General features: G+C 34.1%; 1 protein-coding gene across 22 annotated transcripts in view; it reads right to left on the bottom strand.

Moving 5' to 3' along the window:
- Positions 1-19,932, bottom strand: part of GAS2 (growth arrest specific 2) — a 731,425-nt gene that overhangs the window by 610,834 nt on the left and 100,659 nt on the right. For all 22 annotated transcript variants that reach the window (XR_008538012.2, XR_008538008.2, XR_008538009.2 and 19 more), the window contains exons 5-6: positions 13,456-13,519; positions 1,935-2,076 (exon numbers count right to left, since the gene is read on the bottom strand). Coding sequence is in view for 12 of the 22 variants with exons in the window: in XM_009460085.5 (XP_009458360.1) it covers positions 1,935-2,076; positions 13,456-13,519 (206 nt within the window). In the remaining 10 variants the exon portion in view is untranslated. The remainder of the gene's footprint in view (positions 1-1,934; positions 2,077-13,455; positions 13,520-19,932) is intronic.

Genomic DNA, 19,932 nt, shown 5'->3' with positions numbered 1-19,932 from the left:
GCATTAGGTATATCTCCCAATGCTATCCCTCCCCCCTCCCCCACCCCACCACAGTCCCCAGAGTGTGATATTCCCCTTCCTGTGTCCATGTGATCTCATTGTTCAGTTCCCATAATCAAATCCAAAGTGCATTTAGTTTTATCCTTCTGGTAGCAGAAATGTTGTAGAGATGCATTTCAAGAATGGAGTGGTCAACAGTGTCAAATACCAGGAAGCAATCTCATAATTTCAGGACTAAAAAAATTCATTTGATCCAGTAATTCATTCAATAGGAGGATGAGAGGGACATTAGCCAGATACTCTTTAGTGGTCTGGAACCCTGACTATAAGGCATTTAAAAAAAATGAATGAAGGTGATAGCTGAAATGAAATGGACTATAAGCAAGTATATTTGCCCCAGGGAAATATATTTATAACATAAAGACTAGAGATACATCTTACCCTAAAGTAAGTCTAATAAAAAAAGTATAATTGACACAGAAGAAAAAATGTTCTCATCAATATATAAACAATAGATCATTATCTACTATAAATATAATGTTACTCAATTTCCTTACAAAATAAAAAGTGAAATCCTATGAAAAGCAAGGTATATGACCAATTCTTCGAAAAAGTTATGTGATTTTAAAATCCTTTTCAGTAGCATTAAATCAAAATGTCTTGCCTGTTCTTCTTTAGTTCCTGAGTGATTGAACACTTACCCAGAAGAAACCAAATTAAACTAGCTAAGATACCTTTAAGAGCTAATATGCTTGCTGCCCTTAACAGAAATGAGGGTTCTTAATCTATCAGACAAACTGTTATATTTCTGCTCATCTAAATCTGCAATATAGTTGATCGTGTCACATGGAGAAAAGCAAAAGTCAGAGAAATCTCTTTTTCTGCATCCTGTAGTGTCCAACCATTTTCCCAGCTCTTTTCTGCTCATATCCTGGAGGAAGAAACTCACAGCTATGGACTACCAGTCCTTTTCAGTTCTGCCTATTTTCACAGCTGGCATTGTGGTTGGTGCTAGTTTCTAAGGACTCTCCCCATGTATGTGAGACATACGTCACTCTAATGCCTCTGGCATTGCCATTTTCTATAAAATTAATAAGCAACTACAACTCCCACAATACAAACTTTGCATAAACAACATCCCAGTCACTCATGATTTATCTCCTTTATTAATTTTTTTTACATTTGCACTTAAAATATATGTGGAGGGCATATGCACACACATACTCAAGCACACTACTTTTCATAACCAATAACTACTTAACAGACAACCAAGGTCACTTGAGAGTTTTAATTCACCATGTTTGCTGTTATACCTAAAAACGGTTTACTGTGATTCTGTTAAAACATTTCCTAACTACCAAAAATTGTGACTCAAGGGCTCTGCTAAGTAGAGTGACCTTGAAGAGTTAGACAAAACTTTGTTGGAATCTAAGCTCCTCTCCTCCCCTCAGCAGGTTACTCAATTTCTATGTTTCCATTTCTCAAGAGGGAACCTGCCTTTCATATATGAGAGCACTTGAAAAACAATGGTAGTCCATTAAAGGCACTTAACTTCTCTATCATATATTTACTTTCCCTTCTTTAACAATCCTCAAGATCTTGTTTTCAGACTTCTCATCTGTGAAAGGGGGAATGGTGATCCAGTGACAAAGAGACTTTCATGTTTTCAAATACAATTTTCAGGGAGTTGACTTATTATTCTAAAGTTTTAGATATTGGTCTGCAGCATTAAATGACACTTTATTTTGAACAACTAGTTCAGTTTTGAATCTCAAAATGAATTGTAGGACTACAAAGTTTTTCATATGGGCTTAAAATAAATTTCAAGAAAATTGATATAGGTAAAGATTAGACTGATACGAGATTGCACAGAATATGTTTTGTAGTGCAAGAAAGACTAACCGTTGGTAAGAAGTCTGACTGATTTTACTTACTGCATCATCCAGTAAGTTTCCTGTACTCTTTTTTCCAGAAGACTTTGATGAAGGAGAAGGTGAAGGAGAAGGGGCAGAAAGTGTTTCTTCTTGTTCAATCTCTTTTTCCAGCTTTATCAAACCAGGAGGCTCCACACCGTACCTTTAAAAAGACCCTGGATCATTACATATGCATAACTTATAATGATAAAATTACCATATATTACATGTGATGATGAGCACCATGGGAGTAAATCACTGACTTTTAAAAATAACATTCACTTTTTTTCTGGCATTGAAATGGTAAGCTCTTGAATTAGCATCCTTCTAAGCAGAGGGAAAATATGTATACCTGCTGTGTATGCATACGTGTACACATATGGACACACATAGTATACTAAAAATAAATAAAAACACTCAATGCAATATATTAATGAAACAGCAACATGAATAACCATGTAAATTTGGTCTTCAGCATTCACATTTACCAGGTTTACTGATATTAGTGCTGTAATGAAACTATTTTGAACCTAAGTTTGTTAAAAATAGAAATACAACCAGAGGGTCAGACTCAAGTTTGCAAACAGCAATCCCCAGAAATAAACAACTTTAAATGATTTAGCAGAAAAGAATTAACTTTAATATATTTCCTATGGGTCCAGAACATTGTACTATGGGTTATACAATGTCATAGGTTATGATCCTAGGAATAGCATAATAAAATCATATATATTGTTTTGGGAAACAACTGAGCATAGAGGAAACAGAGACATAATTTAGAGTAACAATGTATAAAACATGTGTTTTGCAAATTATAAATGCCAGAAAAGTTCAAAGGGAGAGACATAGTTACTATCTCCTGTAATCATATATTTCTTTAGCTAAATATAAAATTAGCTTTTGTTTCCTAGGTACATATCAACTGTACCTAGGTGGGGGAGGCCAATAATAATTCTAGAATTTGAGAGTTGTGAAGGGTTTTGGGGATCATCAATTTATACCCTCTCACTTTTACAGATAATAGAGATCTAGAGAAAATATATAACTAGCAAGGAGCAGGATAAAGACTTAAATGCAGTTTCTCTGACTTTAATCAGGTGACTGGGTGTTAAAAAGGAGGGGAAAAGTCACTTGGAGATTTAAAAACATGTTTTTTTAATCTACTATTATCTACTTTTTTATCTATTTTTAAAAAATATACAAAGTAAATAATCTATAGGTAGAGAATATGTTGACAATGTTTTAGTACTTCTTATTGAACAGTATATGAAAACATCATTAGATTTAACCTTAAGTAATTGTCCTATTCTAACTGCTTATTATTTTAACTGATATCATTACACATATGTTCAGTACATACTCCGAGGGGAAAGCGATTTCCCTATTCTTGATGTTTTGTTTTTGCAGTGGATGCTCAAGTAGTTTTATTCCTGGCTTTTCTGCTTCATTACCCATCCACTACAAGATAAAGGGATTTATAAAATTAGTAAATTTATGAATAAACTGAGCATGCTTTACTTAGTTTACCCTACTTCTGGGGAAGAAGCTGTCCACCGGGAGCCCTCCACATGGACCCCCCACTTTGCTTGTGACTAGATAGTTAGTTGGCCTAATTCTGGAGCTCTGTTAAAGACACCAAGCATGTCTATTGGCTTGGATCTTTTTAGCTGTAAAGGTGACATGCAAGTCTTTTGTTTTCTATTTTTTTCAGAATTCAGATAGTAAAGAGGGGTGCTATGTGTTAGGAGCCCTTTGAGAGATGGAAAATTTAAACGAAACAGTCTAGTAAGCCCAATTCTACTGAACAATTACTGCTTTTAGAACAGCCTCTAGTTCACAGATTAATGTTTACTTACATAGATATCACTTGCTAAAAGACTGTAGGCACCATTGAACATATTTCTAATCTTTTGTACATAGGTACCAGTTTATGGGACAGGACAATGGTGGAAACTGCTAGACTGCAAACATAGTGGTAGAGATCATTGTCTGTCTCCTTCCAAGAATCACAAGCATCTCACATAAGATCTTGGCACAGGGCAATTACCTAACAGCTACCATTTAAATGTAAAAAAATTCTCTATTCTCATATAAAAATAAGGTTCTTAATATAAATTCAGTCTTATGGTTTTGAATCCCTAACTGCATATAAGGCTTTAATAAAGCATCTAAGTATTAAATGTACAAAAATGCTTGACCAAGTTAATCTAGAAGACTTCAACCTTGTCCAAAACTAGAACACATTTTTTTTAGTTTTCTAGTAATCATTGATTATGCTGAATTCTAGACAGCATCTGGTTACCTTGCTCTTGACAAGTACCAACAATACTCACATTAAGATTTGTTTCTCATTCTTCTCTGAGTTATTTTGAACTAACTGTTCCATTGACCTACTTAATTTTTTTATTTTTTAAATAATTTCAACTTGTATTTTAGATTCAGGGGTACAGGTGCAGAATTGTTACGTGGGTATATTGCATAATGTTGAGGTTTGGGGTACAAATGATCCCATTACCCAGGTAGTGATCATAGTACCAAATTAGTTTTTGTTTAGCCTTTCCTCCCTCCCTTGCTCTCCACTCTAGAGTTCCCAGTGTCTTTTGTTCCCATCTTTATGTCCATGAGTACCCAGTGTTTAGCTCTCATGTATAAGTGAGAACATGCAGTATTGGGTTTTCTGTTTCTGTGTTAATTTGCTTAAGATAATGGCCTTCAGCTGCCTCTATGGTGCTGCAAATGACATGATTTCATTCTTTTCTATGACTGCATAGTATTCTATGTCTTACATTTTCTTTATCCAATCCACCACTGATGGGCAATTAGATTGATTCCACATCTTTGCTATTGTGAACGGTGCTGCTATGAACACATGAGTGCATGTGTCTTTTTGGTAGAATGATTTATTTTCCTTTGGGTATATACCTAGTAACGCGATTGATGGGTTGAATAGTGGTTCTCAGCTCTTCACAAAATCTCCAAACTGCTTTCCTCAGTGGCTGAACTAATTCACATTCCCACCAACAGTGTACAAGTCTTCCCTTGTCTCAGCAGCTTCACCAGTAACTGATGGGTTTTTTGTTTGTTTGTTTGTTTGTTTTTGAGACACGATCTTGCTCTGTCACCCAGGCTGATGTGCAGTGGTGTGATCATGGCTCACTGCAGCCTTGACCTCTTGGGCTCAAGTGATCCTCCAACCTCAGCCCCCTGAGTAGCTGGGACTACAGGCAGATGCCACCATGCCTGGCTAAATTTTTTGTGTGTTTTTTTTTGTAAAGGTGGAGTTTTTGTAATTTTTTATAGAGGTGGAGCTCGTCTCAAACTGGGGTCCAGTGATCTGTCTGCCTTGGCCTCCCAAAGTGCTGGCATTACAGGTGTCAGCCATTGTGCCTGGCTTCATTGTGGTTTTGATTCACATTTCTCTGATGATTAGTGATACTGAGAACATTTTTGTATGTTTTGGGGCCACTTGTATGTTTTTTTAAGTGTCTGTTCATGTCTTTTGCCCAAATTTTAATGATGTTATTTGGCTTTGCTTATTGAATTGTTTAAGTTTCTTATGGATTCTGGATATTAGACCTTTGTCAGGTGTGTAGTTTGTGAATATTTTCTCCCATCCTGTAGGTTGCTTCTTACTCCATTGAATTTATTTTGTCGTGCAGAAGCTCTTTAGTTTAATTAGGTCCCACTTGTCAATTTTTGTTTTCGTTGCAATTGCTTTTGCAGATTTACTCTAGTATTTAGGAATCCTAGTATTTCCTAGGATTTTTTCTAGAATTCTTATAGTTTGAAGTCTTACATTTAAATCTTTAATGTATCTTGAGCTAATTTTTGTATATAGTGATTGGTATGGATCCAGTTTCATTCTTCTGCTTATGGATACTCATTATCCCAGCACCATTTATTGAATAAGAGAGTCCTTTCTCCATTGCTTATTTTTGGTAATGTTGTCAAAGATCAGATGGCTGTAGGTAGGCAGCTTTGGTTCTGGATTCTATATTCTGTTTCATTGTTCTGTCTGTTTTTGTACCAGTACCATGCTGTTTTGGTTACTGTAGCCTTAGGGTATAGCTTGAAGTCAGGTAAAGTGATGTTTCTGGCTTGTTCTTTTTGCTTAGAATTGCTTTTGCTATTTGGGCTTTTTTCTTTTTTCTTTTTTTGGTTCCAAATGAATTTTAGAATACTTTTTTCTACTTCCATAACAAATGACAGCTGCAGTTTGATAGAAATGGTGTGGAATTTATAGATTGCTTTGGGCAGTATGGCCGTTTTAATGATATTGGTTCTTCCTTTGTTTGTGTCATCTATTATTTCTTTCAGCAGTGTTTTGTGGTTCTTCTTGTAGAGATCTTTCACTTCTCTAGTTAGATGTATTCCTAGGTGTTTTATTTTACTTTTTTGTAGGGAGATAATTTGACTTCTTCTTTTCCTATTTGGATACATTTTATGTCTTTCTTTTGCCTGATCGCTCTGGCTAGAATTTCCAGTACCACGTTGAATAGGAGTGAAGAGAGTAGGCATCCTTGCCTCATTCCCCTTCTTAAGGGAAATGCTTCCAGTTTTTGCCCAGCTTTTGCTTCAATATGATGTTGGCTGTGGTTTTGTCATAGATGGTTCTTATTCTTTTGAGGTAGGTTCCTTTAATGTCTAGTTAGTTGAGGGTTTTTTTTATCATGAAGGGATGTTGCATTTTATCAAAAGTTTTTTCGATATCTATCAGATGATCATATGGCTTTTGTTTTTAATTCTGTTTATGTGGTAAATTACATTTATTGATTTGCATATGTTGAACCAACCTTGTATTCTAGGAATAAAACCTACTGGATCATGGGGAATTAACTTTTCGATGTGCTGTTAAATTCAGTTTGCTAATATTTTGTTAAGAATTTTTGCACCTGTGTTCAGCAGAAATATTGGCCTGTAGTTTTCTTTTTTCATTGTGTCTTTGCCAGATTTTGGAATCAGGGTGATGCTGGTTTTACAGAATGAACTTGGGAGGTGTCCCTATTCCTTAAATTTTGGAATAGTTTCAGTAGAATAGGTACCAGCTCTTCTTTGTATGTCTGGTAGAATTTAGCTGTGAACTCATCTGGCCCAGGGCTTTTTTGTTGTTGGTGGTGGTGGTAGGCTTTTTATTACTGATTCAATTTCAGAATTCAATATTGATCTGTTCAGGGTTTCAACTTTTTCCTGATCCAATCTTTTGAGGTTGTATGTTTCCAGGATTTTATCCATTCCTCTAGAGTTTCTAGTTTGTGTACCTAGGGTGTTCATAATAGTCTCTGAGGATCTTTTGTATATCTTCGGGATCAATCACAGTGTCATCCTTGTCATTCCTGACTGAGCTTCTTTGGATCTTCTCTTTTTCTTCGTTAGTCTAACTAGTGGTGCATCAATCTTGGTATCCTTTCAAAGAACCAACTTTGGGTTTCATTGATTCCTTGTATGGATTTTGGGGTCTCAATTTTCTTCAATTATGCTCTGATTTTAGTTATTTCTTTTCTTCTGCTAGCTTTGGGTTAGTTTGTTCTTATTCTTCTATTTCCTTTATAACCTACTTCTAAAATTTCACAAATCACTTAACTTCGATGAGTCTATTTTCCATCAGAAAAGTAGAAATGAAAATGGCCTGTTCTCAAGGTCTGTTGTAGCAGTGGAGGGAGGGAGGCAAGAGGAAGAATCTTAGAAAAGCAACTGCTACTGAGCATCTTCAATGCATCTGACATTGCTGGATATCTTGATATATATTATTTCTGAAACTCAGTTTTATTTAAATATAAAATGGAAATTCTAATTTCTATGTTTTAATATTATTAGAAGGAATTAAATAGTGTACTTCATGTGCCCAGTATAGTCTCTGACACATGGCACAACATCTGAGATTGTTGATAAGTTAATTGACAAATTAAGTGTTGTACAATCTGGAAACTGCAGCACTAAGGTTCTGTTGCTAAAATTCTTGGTTTTTAGAATATATTATACCACTGAATGACATCATGTTAACTTCAAAATTAAGGTGTTAAAATACAAAGTAATATTATTATATTCTTTACCAAAAAATTTACTGTAGTCATTCTTTAAATAAACTTCCCTAGAATTGTGAAATGTCAGAACTATCTCAGTACTGGAGTTTAGCAGATCAAGTTATAAATTCAGCTTTGCTACTAACTCACTGGATAAAATTTGTCAAGCAACCCCTTTTAAACTCTGTAAACTTTTCTGCCATCTTAGTTCCAGGAAGCTATAAAATTTGGTTATGTTTAATGTTATTAAAAGAATAGCATAAACTTGGTAGTGAGGCTAGAGTAACTTAAGACGTGAGAAGTCACAGCCAATTAAAAGTCATCCATAAGTGAAAAATATCATATTTGAAACTTAAATTAGGTGAATTGGAAAATACGATTTCATTTGTAATTGTAGGTGGATTCATGCCACCTTTCAGGAATAGATTGCATAATTTTTAAATTTTTTTACAAAGTGAAATAATAATACATATGGTCGAGTAACAACAGACTTGGCTCTATGTCCAATATAAACAAAGTAGACTAGGTTTGAATAAAATTGGTAAAAAAGTCACACATGGAAAACCTTTCTCTGGAGATTTTTCTTTATCTGGGAATGCTGAAAATTAGTTATGCCACTGGACATAAAAAATCAACACTAAGTCCCAAATCTCTGCTTATATTGGCTTTTGAATACTTCAAACTGCCTAAGGTACAGTCAGCCAGTCCTGAAATGCATACTTAAATACGATTCACTGGCTTCCTGTCTGTCTGGAGATGTCAACAGATTGTAAATCACAAAATTCCCTTTGGGTTGGGGGCTTGCACCTGCAAGCCAACTTAGTCATCAAATAGATCTTTTTTCTGTTCTCCAAAAGGCTGCTTCATTCTGGTTTCCATGAATTCTATACCACTCCACATTTTTATTTTGTCAGTCAGGTTTTCACACATTTATAGTATTTTCCACTCCCTTCCAACTACAAGATTTCAGAGTTTTAGAATGGGGTAGCTGTTCTTCTCGAACTAATTAAGGTTCACACTAAAGAGACCAAGAAGGTAGAATCCACTAAAATCATATCCTCATACCTTTATACCCCAGTGATAATGAAAGTAGGGCGAATACTCAAAGGGCAACATATTTTTGTCTCATTTTTTTTTTGAAAAAAGTGATAGGGAACAGGTCTTATGGTTAATGACTTTATGATGAGGTTTTAGGAATGGATTTCTCATTTTTCTGGCACTTGACACAGTTTTTGAGCTCTAGGTAAAATAACTAAGACCCCAAACTGAGGCCTGAACTAGAAAATTTACTCAAACTATTTAGTAGTCTAGAGTTTTCAAACAAAAGACATCTGGATCCTATTTTACTAGGGTTAGAGGGACAAATTTTACAGCCTAGTGCGAGAAACTGTCCTTTTTAAGGCATATAACAGACAGTTTATAGATTCCTGCAAGATAATTTTTTCCTCATTTATCTTCTGTTTTAAAGCAATTTAAAGATTGGTTTAGATTTGGAAGGAAATTTCAACCATGTGAAAGTATATGATGTTCTCAGCAGTTAGTTCAAGTGCTTTAAATAGGATAGGGTCAGTTAATCATCTTTGTATAAGAATATTTTTTTCTTTTAAGTAACATTTCCTTTTAAAAGGTAATGAATTAAAATCACAGATTAAAGAAAATGTTCCGTAAGTATATTTCTTTTAAATGATCATAAATTTTGCTCCAAATCAAGGAAATACTAAAAAATAAAATTCATAAAAAACTCCACTATACCACTGATTATTGATTATGACCCCAAACGAAAATATCAAAAGTTTTTTTTTTTACTTCTATTAAAAGGATCATCTTAATTCTACAGTCAAAAAATGCTGAATTTATACTAACTTTGTTTTCAGCAATGAATATCAAAGCACTGTCGGTAAAAATATCTTTGAGGTTTTATTAACTTGCTTTTACACAGATTTTTACTTTTCACAAGTCAAACACATATTTTATATTCAGAAACTGATATTTTCCTGAAATATTAGCAGAGGGATTTCACTCTTCAGTGATGATAGCTCTATTTAGTTGAAAATAAAAGGAAGTTTTACCCATGAGAACAAAAATAAGTGGTCTCATTCAGCCATCTCAGAACTCAGAGAAGCCCACAGCTCGCAAAGGAGCTTCCTAAGTGTCCCGAGAGGAAAACATGGCAGAGAATCAGAAACTCTCTGGGAATCATTTCCAAAGTGATGCTTATGGTTTTAAAATTATGTTTATGTAATCTGGAAAAGTGTTTAGAATCAAATATAAGAATACATCATCTATCAATGATGAAAAACACAAAACTCACAAGATTGTACTGGAGACTTCATTAAGGTCTAAACTCATCTGCTCTGTGTGCAAATTACTGTTGTGATTATTGAGAGCTCTCCCAAAATCACTTCTAGTTCTGCTTAAAACTGTTTTAAGTCATTAATTTGTATAATCCTCTATGGGTCTGTGAGAAGCACAAATTTAAGCATTTAGATATATGTTTAATGTATGTAAGGCAAAATTTAGGAGTACAATTAGATTAAGAGAAATTTCCCTTTTTTCTTTCAACTAATTATGCTTCAACACAGGGGTAAAACAGTAAGATCTGAGTTTATTGGGTTGCCGTTTGTAAAACACGTTTGAATTTGCAACAAAATCAAAAAAAACTTTAAATGTATCCAGAGAGAAACCTAGACATTCTTACTTAAATGTTCAATCTATCCTACTGGTATTCAACTATTTACCATCATGTCACACACTAGAATAATAGTAGCACCATGAATAATTTATTAGGATTTTTTTTTATTGCTGAAGGTACACAATAGTTTACACCATCCAAGTTGAGTAAAGAAGATAAAAGGCCAAATTTACAAATTAAATATTTTAATGTAAGGGTTATCTTAATCCTTATGGAACTTCTTTTGTAAAATCCATAATTTATTTTTTGGTAATGTGAATAATCACTGCTTTTATCAGGTTGCGTGGAAATGAAGCATGGTCAGAAATGGAACAAACTCAAATCACAATTTTAAAATATTTGGGTGGGAGGAACTCTTCACATAATGTATTACCTTGAAAATGACAAGGCCATTATAATTCACTTTCATTAACCAAGATTTTAATTTGTTTTACATCCTGTAACAAGGGGCAATTTATGCCAGACTCGGAGCTGGAGGAAAGGTGATTCTTAAAGGCATTTTATAATTGGGCAGCTTGTCTTCTTCTTTGATGACTTGGCTATAATTAAAATGTTTATTCAGCGGGCTCCCTAATCATCGTGCTCATTTAATATAATATATAATAACAATATATAAAATAAAATCCAGAAATAAGGCAAATGCTATAAACTTAAATGGGAGGAAAATTTATAAATCCCACCTAATTCTAGAGATAGTATAACCACGTCTGTTTACTTCTGTATCACAACTTTCAGAAGCAAGAGGCTTATCTGATGAAATATTTAGAATATTTAAGTAACAAAATTATATCTGGCATTTTAGAGTATTCTAATGTGATAGTCAACTAAAAAAAAGTTTTTTGTCTATTCTCTCTTTAAGTAGGAACTCTAGACAATCCATATTTCTTTTACTTGAACATTTCCTTGGCAGCAGTTCATTTATTGAAATTTTATTTAGTTTGATTTCCTACCCCTTGTATTTTTAACTTCCCCTTTCTTTTTTTCTTTTTTCTTTTTTTTTTTTTTTTTTTTTTTTTTTTTGAGAGCGAATCTTGCTCTGTCGCCCGGGCTGGGGTGCAGTGGTGCAATCTAGGCTCACTGCAAGCTCCGCCTCCCAGGTTCACGCCATTTTCCTGCGTCAGCCTCCCGAATAGCTGGGACAACAGGCGCCCACCACCACACCCGGCTAATTTTTTGTATTTTTAGTATAGACAGGGTTTCATTCTGTTAGTCAGGATGGTCTCGATCTCCTGACCTCGTGATCCACCCGCCTCGGCCTCCCAAAGTGCTGGTATTACAGGCATGAGCCACAGCGCCCGGCCAACTTCCCCTTTCTTAAGCAATAGATGCTGAGTCCTTGGTTTTCACTTGACTTAAGGCCATTTGTCTTCCAGGCCAGAAGCCCCAAGGTTGGTGGGGGAGTAGGTGTGGCCGGGTGCTAGAAGCAAGAGGTATATCTTTATCCTGCTCCTTCACAGAACCCAAGTATGTGGCAGCAATGATAGAGAACGAAGTCCTAAGAAACAGCCAGTTGCCACAAGTTTGAACTATGCCTGAGCAGTAGACATCTGAAAGGACCAAGACTAGAGAGTTCTCCCCCAGAGGCCTTCCCACAATTAACTGGGAAGAGTGTGGGGTAAATAGAAAAACCTTCACATGTCTCAAATTGTTTTTTTACTCCATGTTGAGGTAAGGCTCAAAAATATTTAATTTGAATTGAAAAACATTAAAGCAATCTTTTGCACACCCAATTATTGTGGCAAAATGAAATTTATACCCGATGCACAATTCATGAAGATTATATTGATATGATGATTTAAAGAACTTGAGGTTACATATTCTGATTACAGGTTAATTTTCTATTGGATCAAAGAAAGGTCTATTAATTGGCAGCAAGTTTTCTAGCCAAGTTGTAAATTGCTGGTGTGTTCACCTATTTTTTTTTCTTGATTTTATTAATAAATTCTTTGAGAATGTTCATTCAGTGTTAGTTCTCACTTTATCTTACTTATTCATCTGATCTCAACCCTAAAAGTATACCCAGATGTGGATAAGAAACCATTTTCTAATTAATCTTGAATTTTTAATTTGCATCAAGACTTCTTCAAACATTTGTATCTTCATTTCTTGTTCTTTGGGCTTCATGGGCTGGCCAGAAGCCCTGTCTGATGGTATGCAAGATAATAAATGGGAAAACAGGTAACCAAAGCAAGTTGCTTTAGCTAACAGAGTTCCCTCCTCTGCTTATTTAGCTATGATTTCTGAAATTAATTCTTGTTTTTCCTTCCTACAGAAAAAAAAAAAACAGGTTTCAAAGATGCTTCTACATGAGGATAACGTTCTATGTCTTTTCCTAATAAAAATGTAGATAATTTTAAAACTATCATCCCAGTCAGAAGTGGAAACTAAAAGAGCAAAGTGTTGAATGAGGGAAATGAAGAAAAGGAATAAAAAGGGAGGCTGAAAATTATTAAAAAGTAAACAGGAAGCAAGGAGGTGAAGGAGGAGGAAGATAGAATATGGGAATAGACTTTCCACTAAGGAGAACTGTCATCTAAAACTGCATGTACAATGTCCTCCCCTCCCCAGGAAAGTTTTGGAGGGAAAATGTATTTTATTAGCAAATGCTTAGACATAGTGGCTTTGACAACAAGATCTTGAGGTTAGGAATATTGGTGGCACACTTTTAATTTGGTTAACTGCTGCCCTCAAGAAGTTCATATTATCATCGTGAATGAGTAGCTTCTCAACATCCAGGTTAAACATTAGCAATGAAAAGCCAGCAAGCTTCTGTGTTGCTTGGATGCTGAAATTGTCTATGTCTTGACATAGTTGCAGTGGTTTGACCTACCTGGCTGCAATCCGGCCAAGCTCTAGCAGACAGAGACACACTTCTCTGGGTTGCTTGTGGAGGACTGAAAGACAAGACAGAGGCGAACACCTTTACAATAGAAGGAATAAGAAGCTCAACAGCACAGGCTTGCCAATGACCCTCATCCCTCGTGCTCCCAGGAAAGGATCTAGTCTTCATTCTGACAGTCATAGAACCCATCCCATACCTCAATACATCTAGCTCTACTAAAGGCTTAAATTAGTTCTCAAAACTCTGCCTATGCTTCCTCTTGAAAGCTATTCGTCTCAGGAACTCTCACCCCGGAAATCTCAGGAAACCCTCAGGAAATCTCACCCTAAAAATGTTTTATTCAATTAATTAATACTGGTACATCAATATTGGATGCCTATGTAGCTGTAATTATGATACCTGTCAATAATTGATATTTAAAAACACAAATCACAACTATGGAGCAAGGGCTAGCCATTTTAATATCATGGGCCTACCTCCAACAGTGATTTTAGCAGGAAAAAAAATGAAATAAGGATAAACACTTTATACTACATTCCTTTGTTATCCTCCAAAGATGAATGTCAAAGTGAGACCCTGTCACTTCACGTGCCCTTCTAATCAAATCTGATTAAATAATATTTTAGAAAGAAACAATTTCAACTGACTGAATTTTGGAAAGATGTACCAATGCACCATTAGCCAGTTTTGCCCATCACAGAAGCAAATTAGAAGGCTATACTTTGAATTGATATTTCTATTATAATATAATGTGATTAATTAGTGCATTTGCTTTACTGATAGACATTCAGTAATGTGACAAATCATACTTGCTTTTGTCAAGCCTACAAGAAGAGCATGTAAAAGAGCATACTATTCTCTTTTTTAAGCAAAATGTGGGGATTTTTACAATGTTCTTTTATTCAGCACTGAATAAAGATAAGAGAGATTGGAAAAAATTTGCACTGAGAACCGTCTTACACTGACACATAGTATTCTAAAAAAGCAAAATATTAGCTTATTGATTGTTTATTGATAGATTTTAAGAAAAAGAGTAATATTGCTTTTATTCTTAAACACAGAATTCCGTAATAATTTAACTTTCCAGTATTATTCTATTCACTTAAATATTCTAGTTTCTTCTTTCTACAGATTATGATAGTGGCAATATTTGATCCACTGACAGCACAGTGGAATTTGCTGGGTGTGTGTAGTAAATAGAATAAACACTTTTACCTGATTGTAAAAGTGTGTGATTTCATTTGGTTTTAAGGAGACATCCAAATGTATTATTATTTGGTTATAAAATGGCATTTTAAAGCTTTTAAAATAACTTTGAATCCTACCAGAATTCTAATCCCACCATTAAATTTTAAATCCCATAGCCGATTATGGAAAATCTGAATTGCAGGATATTTCTATTACTGATAACACAAATTTTAGATTCAGATGACCATCAGTAAATTGTCACAAAGTCCTAGTTAGGGAATTTTTAATTGCTTTTAATTAAAAGGGCTTAAAATGAAGATATTTACTACCTCCAGTTTCAAATGTACTACAAGTTGACTGTGGCTAGAATGATATCAACTTCATAAGGTTTAGTATATTAAATAAATTCCAGCACAAAGTAACGTAAGGGCTGTAATACCACACAGGCATCAATTTCATACAGAGAACAATAACACATATTACAAAACAGAAATAAACAAGTGAAAATGGATCTTCCTGTATAGATCATCAATTTTTTTCTGATTCAGACTTTTTTTTTAACATATCCATGGTACAAAATAACAAAAAGGAGTTTTGAGTCGGAGAAAGAAGTATGTAAAAACTGAGGAGAGGAGGACTTTTAAAGCTAATGCCCTCATCCTAAGTAAAAGCTGTGTGAAGCAGTGGCTATAGCATCAAGAGCTTTTGATACAATGTCATGCATTTCTTGATGACAAGAGTGTCAAAATATAAAAACTATTAGTTAACTGACTAAATTGTGTCAATGTGCAGCTAATAACCAACTATAAAAGATAATACCTGATAATAATGGTTCTTTAACCAACTTACTGTACATATTCTGAGTACTAATTTGGAAAATCAAATTCATTCTGAAGAAAAATAATAATGTGAGTGCTATAAGAAAGACAATTTCACATGTAGGATGCATCAATATTGTGTATTTCTTTGCTTCTTCATTTGCCAATTTAAAACAGCTTTTGCATGCCAAAACTCAATATCAATTCTATCATAGACTCATTAGAAAAGCAATTTGGCAAACTGAGAAGAAACTGCATGATTCTCCATTTTATTTCATTAACAGAATCAGCCCGTTAAAATTTAAGACAGATAAACCTCTTCCCCAGCATCATTTCTTAGGAAAATGCTAACAGAAAAATGGTGTTTTACTTTCACTTCTTTGTGTAAATATTGCCTTTTTATAAAGCAATAAAATTGCTTTAAAGCACATCTGTAATATTACCTCATATGTTAATAGTTTTTCAAATAACGAATATACCAAGCCTGGCCACTAATGGACCAAAAAAAAAAAAAAAAAAAAAAAAGAATGATTGGTGACCAGTAAGCAATGACTAAGATAAATCTGTAGAGTTGCATAACTTAATGAAATACTTAGAACAGAGAAAGGACTTAGTGACTACAATGCCTTGTAAGACAAGGAAGATGATGGTTATGTGGTTATGTGGTGGTGGTGATAGGGGTTGTGATGATGAACAAACTGAATAGAGGCTAAAGTTTTATCTAGCATCTTTAGAAAAGGCAAGAATTTAAATCATGCAAATGTTTAATTGCAAAAGCAAGCACTCTTACCTTATTGCTATAAAATGTAAATTCAAATGTCTGTATGTAGTATCTATATTATACTAAAAAGGTGACTTTGGTAGTGGCACTAGAGCAAGGTCTAAACTAAAGTTAATAGATGAAAAGAGTATAATGGTTGCATAATTCAAGCCACAAAGATCTGGGTGTGAGTATGAGCACTAATACTTGCTGGTCATATTATTTTGGGAGGTTATTCTACAAAATCACATTTTTCTGCAGGAAAACAATAGTGCCCACCTCATAATATTTTTGTGATGATTAAACAAAATAATATTTACTGTTATGCTTAGCACAGTACTTGGCACATAGAAAATAACAGCCCAATGAGAGTTTTATATTTTTTTCTTTTCATTATTATTTTATTTGGTTTAGTCGATTAATATTAATTCACTTTTTTCCCTGCAAGCACTTTTTGTGCATCATAATGTGTCAGTTACTAGACAGTGAGAGAAACTCTGGAATGAAGAGAAGATTACTGTTAGGAGATATAATTTAGACTGGTTCTATTATAATGAGTATATTTTAAATGTTTATCTTTTATCTTATATCAGATATAGTTAATTCTAAATTTAATCAAACTTCAGGTTAAATGAGTCAATTTGGCCAACATGTAAAGATATAAAGTAGATATCCTTCAGCAATTACAAGTTGATGCTAAGTACAAAGTTCAAGTAACAATTGCATTAGGACATATGTCAGTTTTTGAAACACCAAATACCTTGCCTTTAATTTTCTTTTGTGATTAAAATAATTTAGTAGAGTTCACTTTTAATAATTATTTATGTAATCATGTATTGTCTATTTTAGAAGATAAAATAACTGAATGTATACCTTTGTCAAGATAATTAGACAGGCAACTATCATTGTACTGTGTTTGTACTAAAGCCCTTGCATGCAGTCATATGTACTACTCATTTTAAGCACATGTCATCATTTATCTTTTTCAAAAGAACATCTAGTTACATTAAAACTTATAGTAGGAGACATTTTCCCCACTTGATCATTGTAACATTAACAAGGTCTTTTGCTTTGAGTTGGGGTAGAAGAGAGGATTGCTGTAGCTTTCTTCTGAACAAATTCTCTTCAAAACAAATAAAGAGCTCTCTAGTCAATGGTGATTATTACACAAATGGTTTTATCATTGGCGGCTTCTTTTTAAATAATCAAAACCATTTCAAGAAAAGCATAATGTAAAACACCTCTGGGAAAAGTAACACAGGTTTCCATTCAAAAATATGTGGCAAGAGACTCAATCTCATAACCTAGATTCTATTAAAAAAAATCTCATGGGCATCAAATGTCAAATGGAATGCTGTTAGCTCCAGGAATAGAAAATGAGGCTTTCCACTAAAGCAAGAGGGTAGAATTTCAATGTCACAGAATCTGCAAGGATAAAATGCATTAGACCATGAATGTATAGTTTAGTTAAATATATTAAGTTTTAACAGATGGGCAAAGAAATGAAAGCATGAAAAATTATGTTGTCCATTTGGTTCCTATATAACTAGAGGTTACAACATTAATGGTAATGTCAAAGAAAATAGCTTTTTAGCCCTTTATTTAGTAAGGAAACTTGAAAAAATATACTTTAGGATAAATGTTGTTCACTTATAAAAATATTATAAATTAATGGCTGCCTACTTTCCCAGAGTAGAGAATTGGTTCTAATATGCCAAGGAGAGTGGTATAGTAGAAGAAATCGTAAACTAGAAGTCAGAAGAATTGGATTCTACTTAAGGCTAATTTCTTCAACTTTAAAACAAGTGCCATGTCTTCTACTTGCACTCCTTTATAAGGTAACCATATGGTTAAGAACACATGGTACCCGGTAAACAATAAATGTTACTCTCTTGCACCAAAATGTGACCCAGAGACCAGCAGTATTGGCATGGCATGGGAGTTTATTAAAAATGCAAATTTGGGGACCTATCCAGCTCTAATAATCAGAAACTACATTTAAAAAAATTTTCCAGGTGATGTGTATATACACTAAAGTTTGATAAGTACTGTATTAATCAATGTTATAATAATAAATAGTAGTTATAATTCTTACATATGTTTTGCTGAAAATATTTAAGTGTGCTTTGATATATGTAACATGCTCTACAAATGTGAAGGATAGCAATGGTGGTGGTGGTGATGATGATGATGATGATGATGATGATGATAAATGGAGGGGAAATAATGCGAATGTTGGATTAGCCCTTAATAAATATTATAGGCATTTCTCTCCTGCCGGAATCTATAAGATACATAAAAACTTTCATGCTTCCCAAGAAAGTGAAGACAGTCACAAACTACTCTCTGTGTCATGTCACTCTGAGTAAGACCCACACAAAAATCTGTGAGGTTAAATGTAGATGATAAATAGGGATAGCAATTTAGGGGCTATAAAACTGATCTGAGGCTGCTGAGAAGAAGGAAAAAGCAAACAAAGAAGAATCTCACAAGCTCAATAATGATGTGTGTGAGTATCCACATTTCTCAGAATCACCAGTAAGAATGATTTAAAGTAGAATATGGCATCCATATAAATCATTTGAACAAGGAGTGTCCATTCATAATCTCATCAGTAATGGAAGCCCTACAGAATTGAATGAATTTCATTGCCTTTGCCCCAGAATTGAGAAATATCCTGGAAAAAAGAGCGCTCTTTTTTCCTCTAGCACCCAGCACCCAGGTTAAAATAATGGATTAAGCCACTATCACTCAGAATAGCAATCAGAGGTGAGTCTTTTCTAAGTTGGTATATATTTTTTCCTTTTGCTTGAAATAATTCTAATAACATCTAAAATGAATGCAGACAAAGTATATGTTTCTATAACAGATGGGGCATGATTTCTGAAGGTGAATGGAGCTGAATTCAAACTGTAGCTGGGCCATTTAAAAGTTGTGTAACATTGCGTAAGGGATTTAACTGCTCCCTCCTGCATCTTCCCTGACATAGGGGAGAGGGCCAGATTTGAAAAGGGTTTTCTGAGTTCCAGAGTAAAAGTGAATTGAAACGCTAATGAAGTATGTACTTCATAAAACAAAAATGTGTTAAAAAACAAAAAGTCTAAAAGAAAATGATCCTGGGAAAGAAATTAATATAAATAATCCAGGGCTGAATGAGTATCCTGAAATTATTATCATAAATTAATACTCATAAAAGTAATATAGCTTTTTTCCCACAAAAATACTCTTATAGTCTTCAATATAGACAAAAACAAGAATAAGGAATGATTTATCAAACACTTAAAGGCAGGCATAGATTCTTTTTCTGATGCAACACGTGACTTTAAGAAATGAAATGGAAAATGCTAATATTTAAAAATCCACACACAAACCTTTTTACTTCAGGTAGACAATGTTTGCCCCTGAAGCAAAATGCTCACCAATGTTCAACAAAACAAAAAAAAAATTTGTAGAATTCCTCATCAGGATGATGCATCAAAAGAAGACAGTACCACACAGCAAACACAAACACAGAAAATAAATTTTTTAAAAGTTATACTCAAACAAATCACACACATTTGCATGCTACACCACAGATAGCAAACCCTTTTCTTGTTGAGTAGACTCTTTCTCAGAGAAATAGATGAAGCATAGTCACTGGCCTCCAAATCCTATAATTATCCAATAACATAATGATATTGACACAATTATAGCAAGCAA

This window comes from Pan troglodytes, chromosome 9, assembly GCF_028858775.2.
Source record: "Pan troglodytes isolate AG18354 chromosome 9, NHGRI_mPanTro3-v2.0_pri, whole genome shotgun sequence".
NCBI classification, from domain to species: Eukaryota; Metazoa; Chordata; class Mammalia; order Primates; family Hominidae; genus Pan; species Pan troglodytes.
The sequence above is the reverse complement of the archived record's forward strand: the minus strand, read 5'-3'. Positions and strand labels throughout refer to the sequence as shown.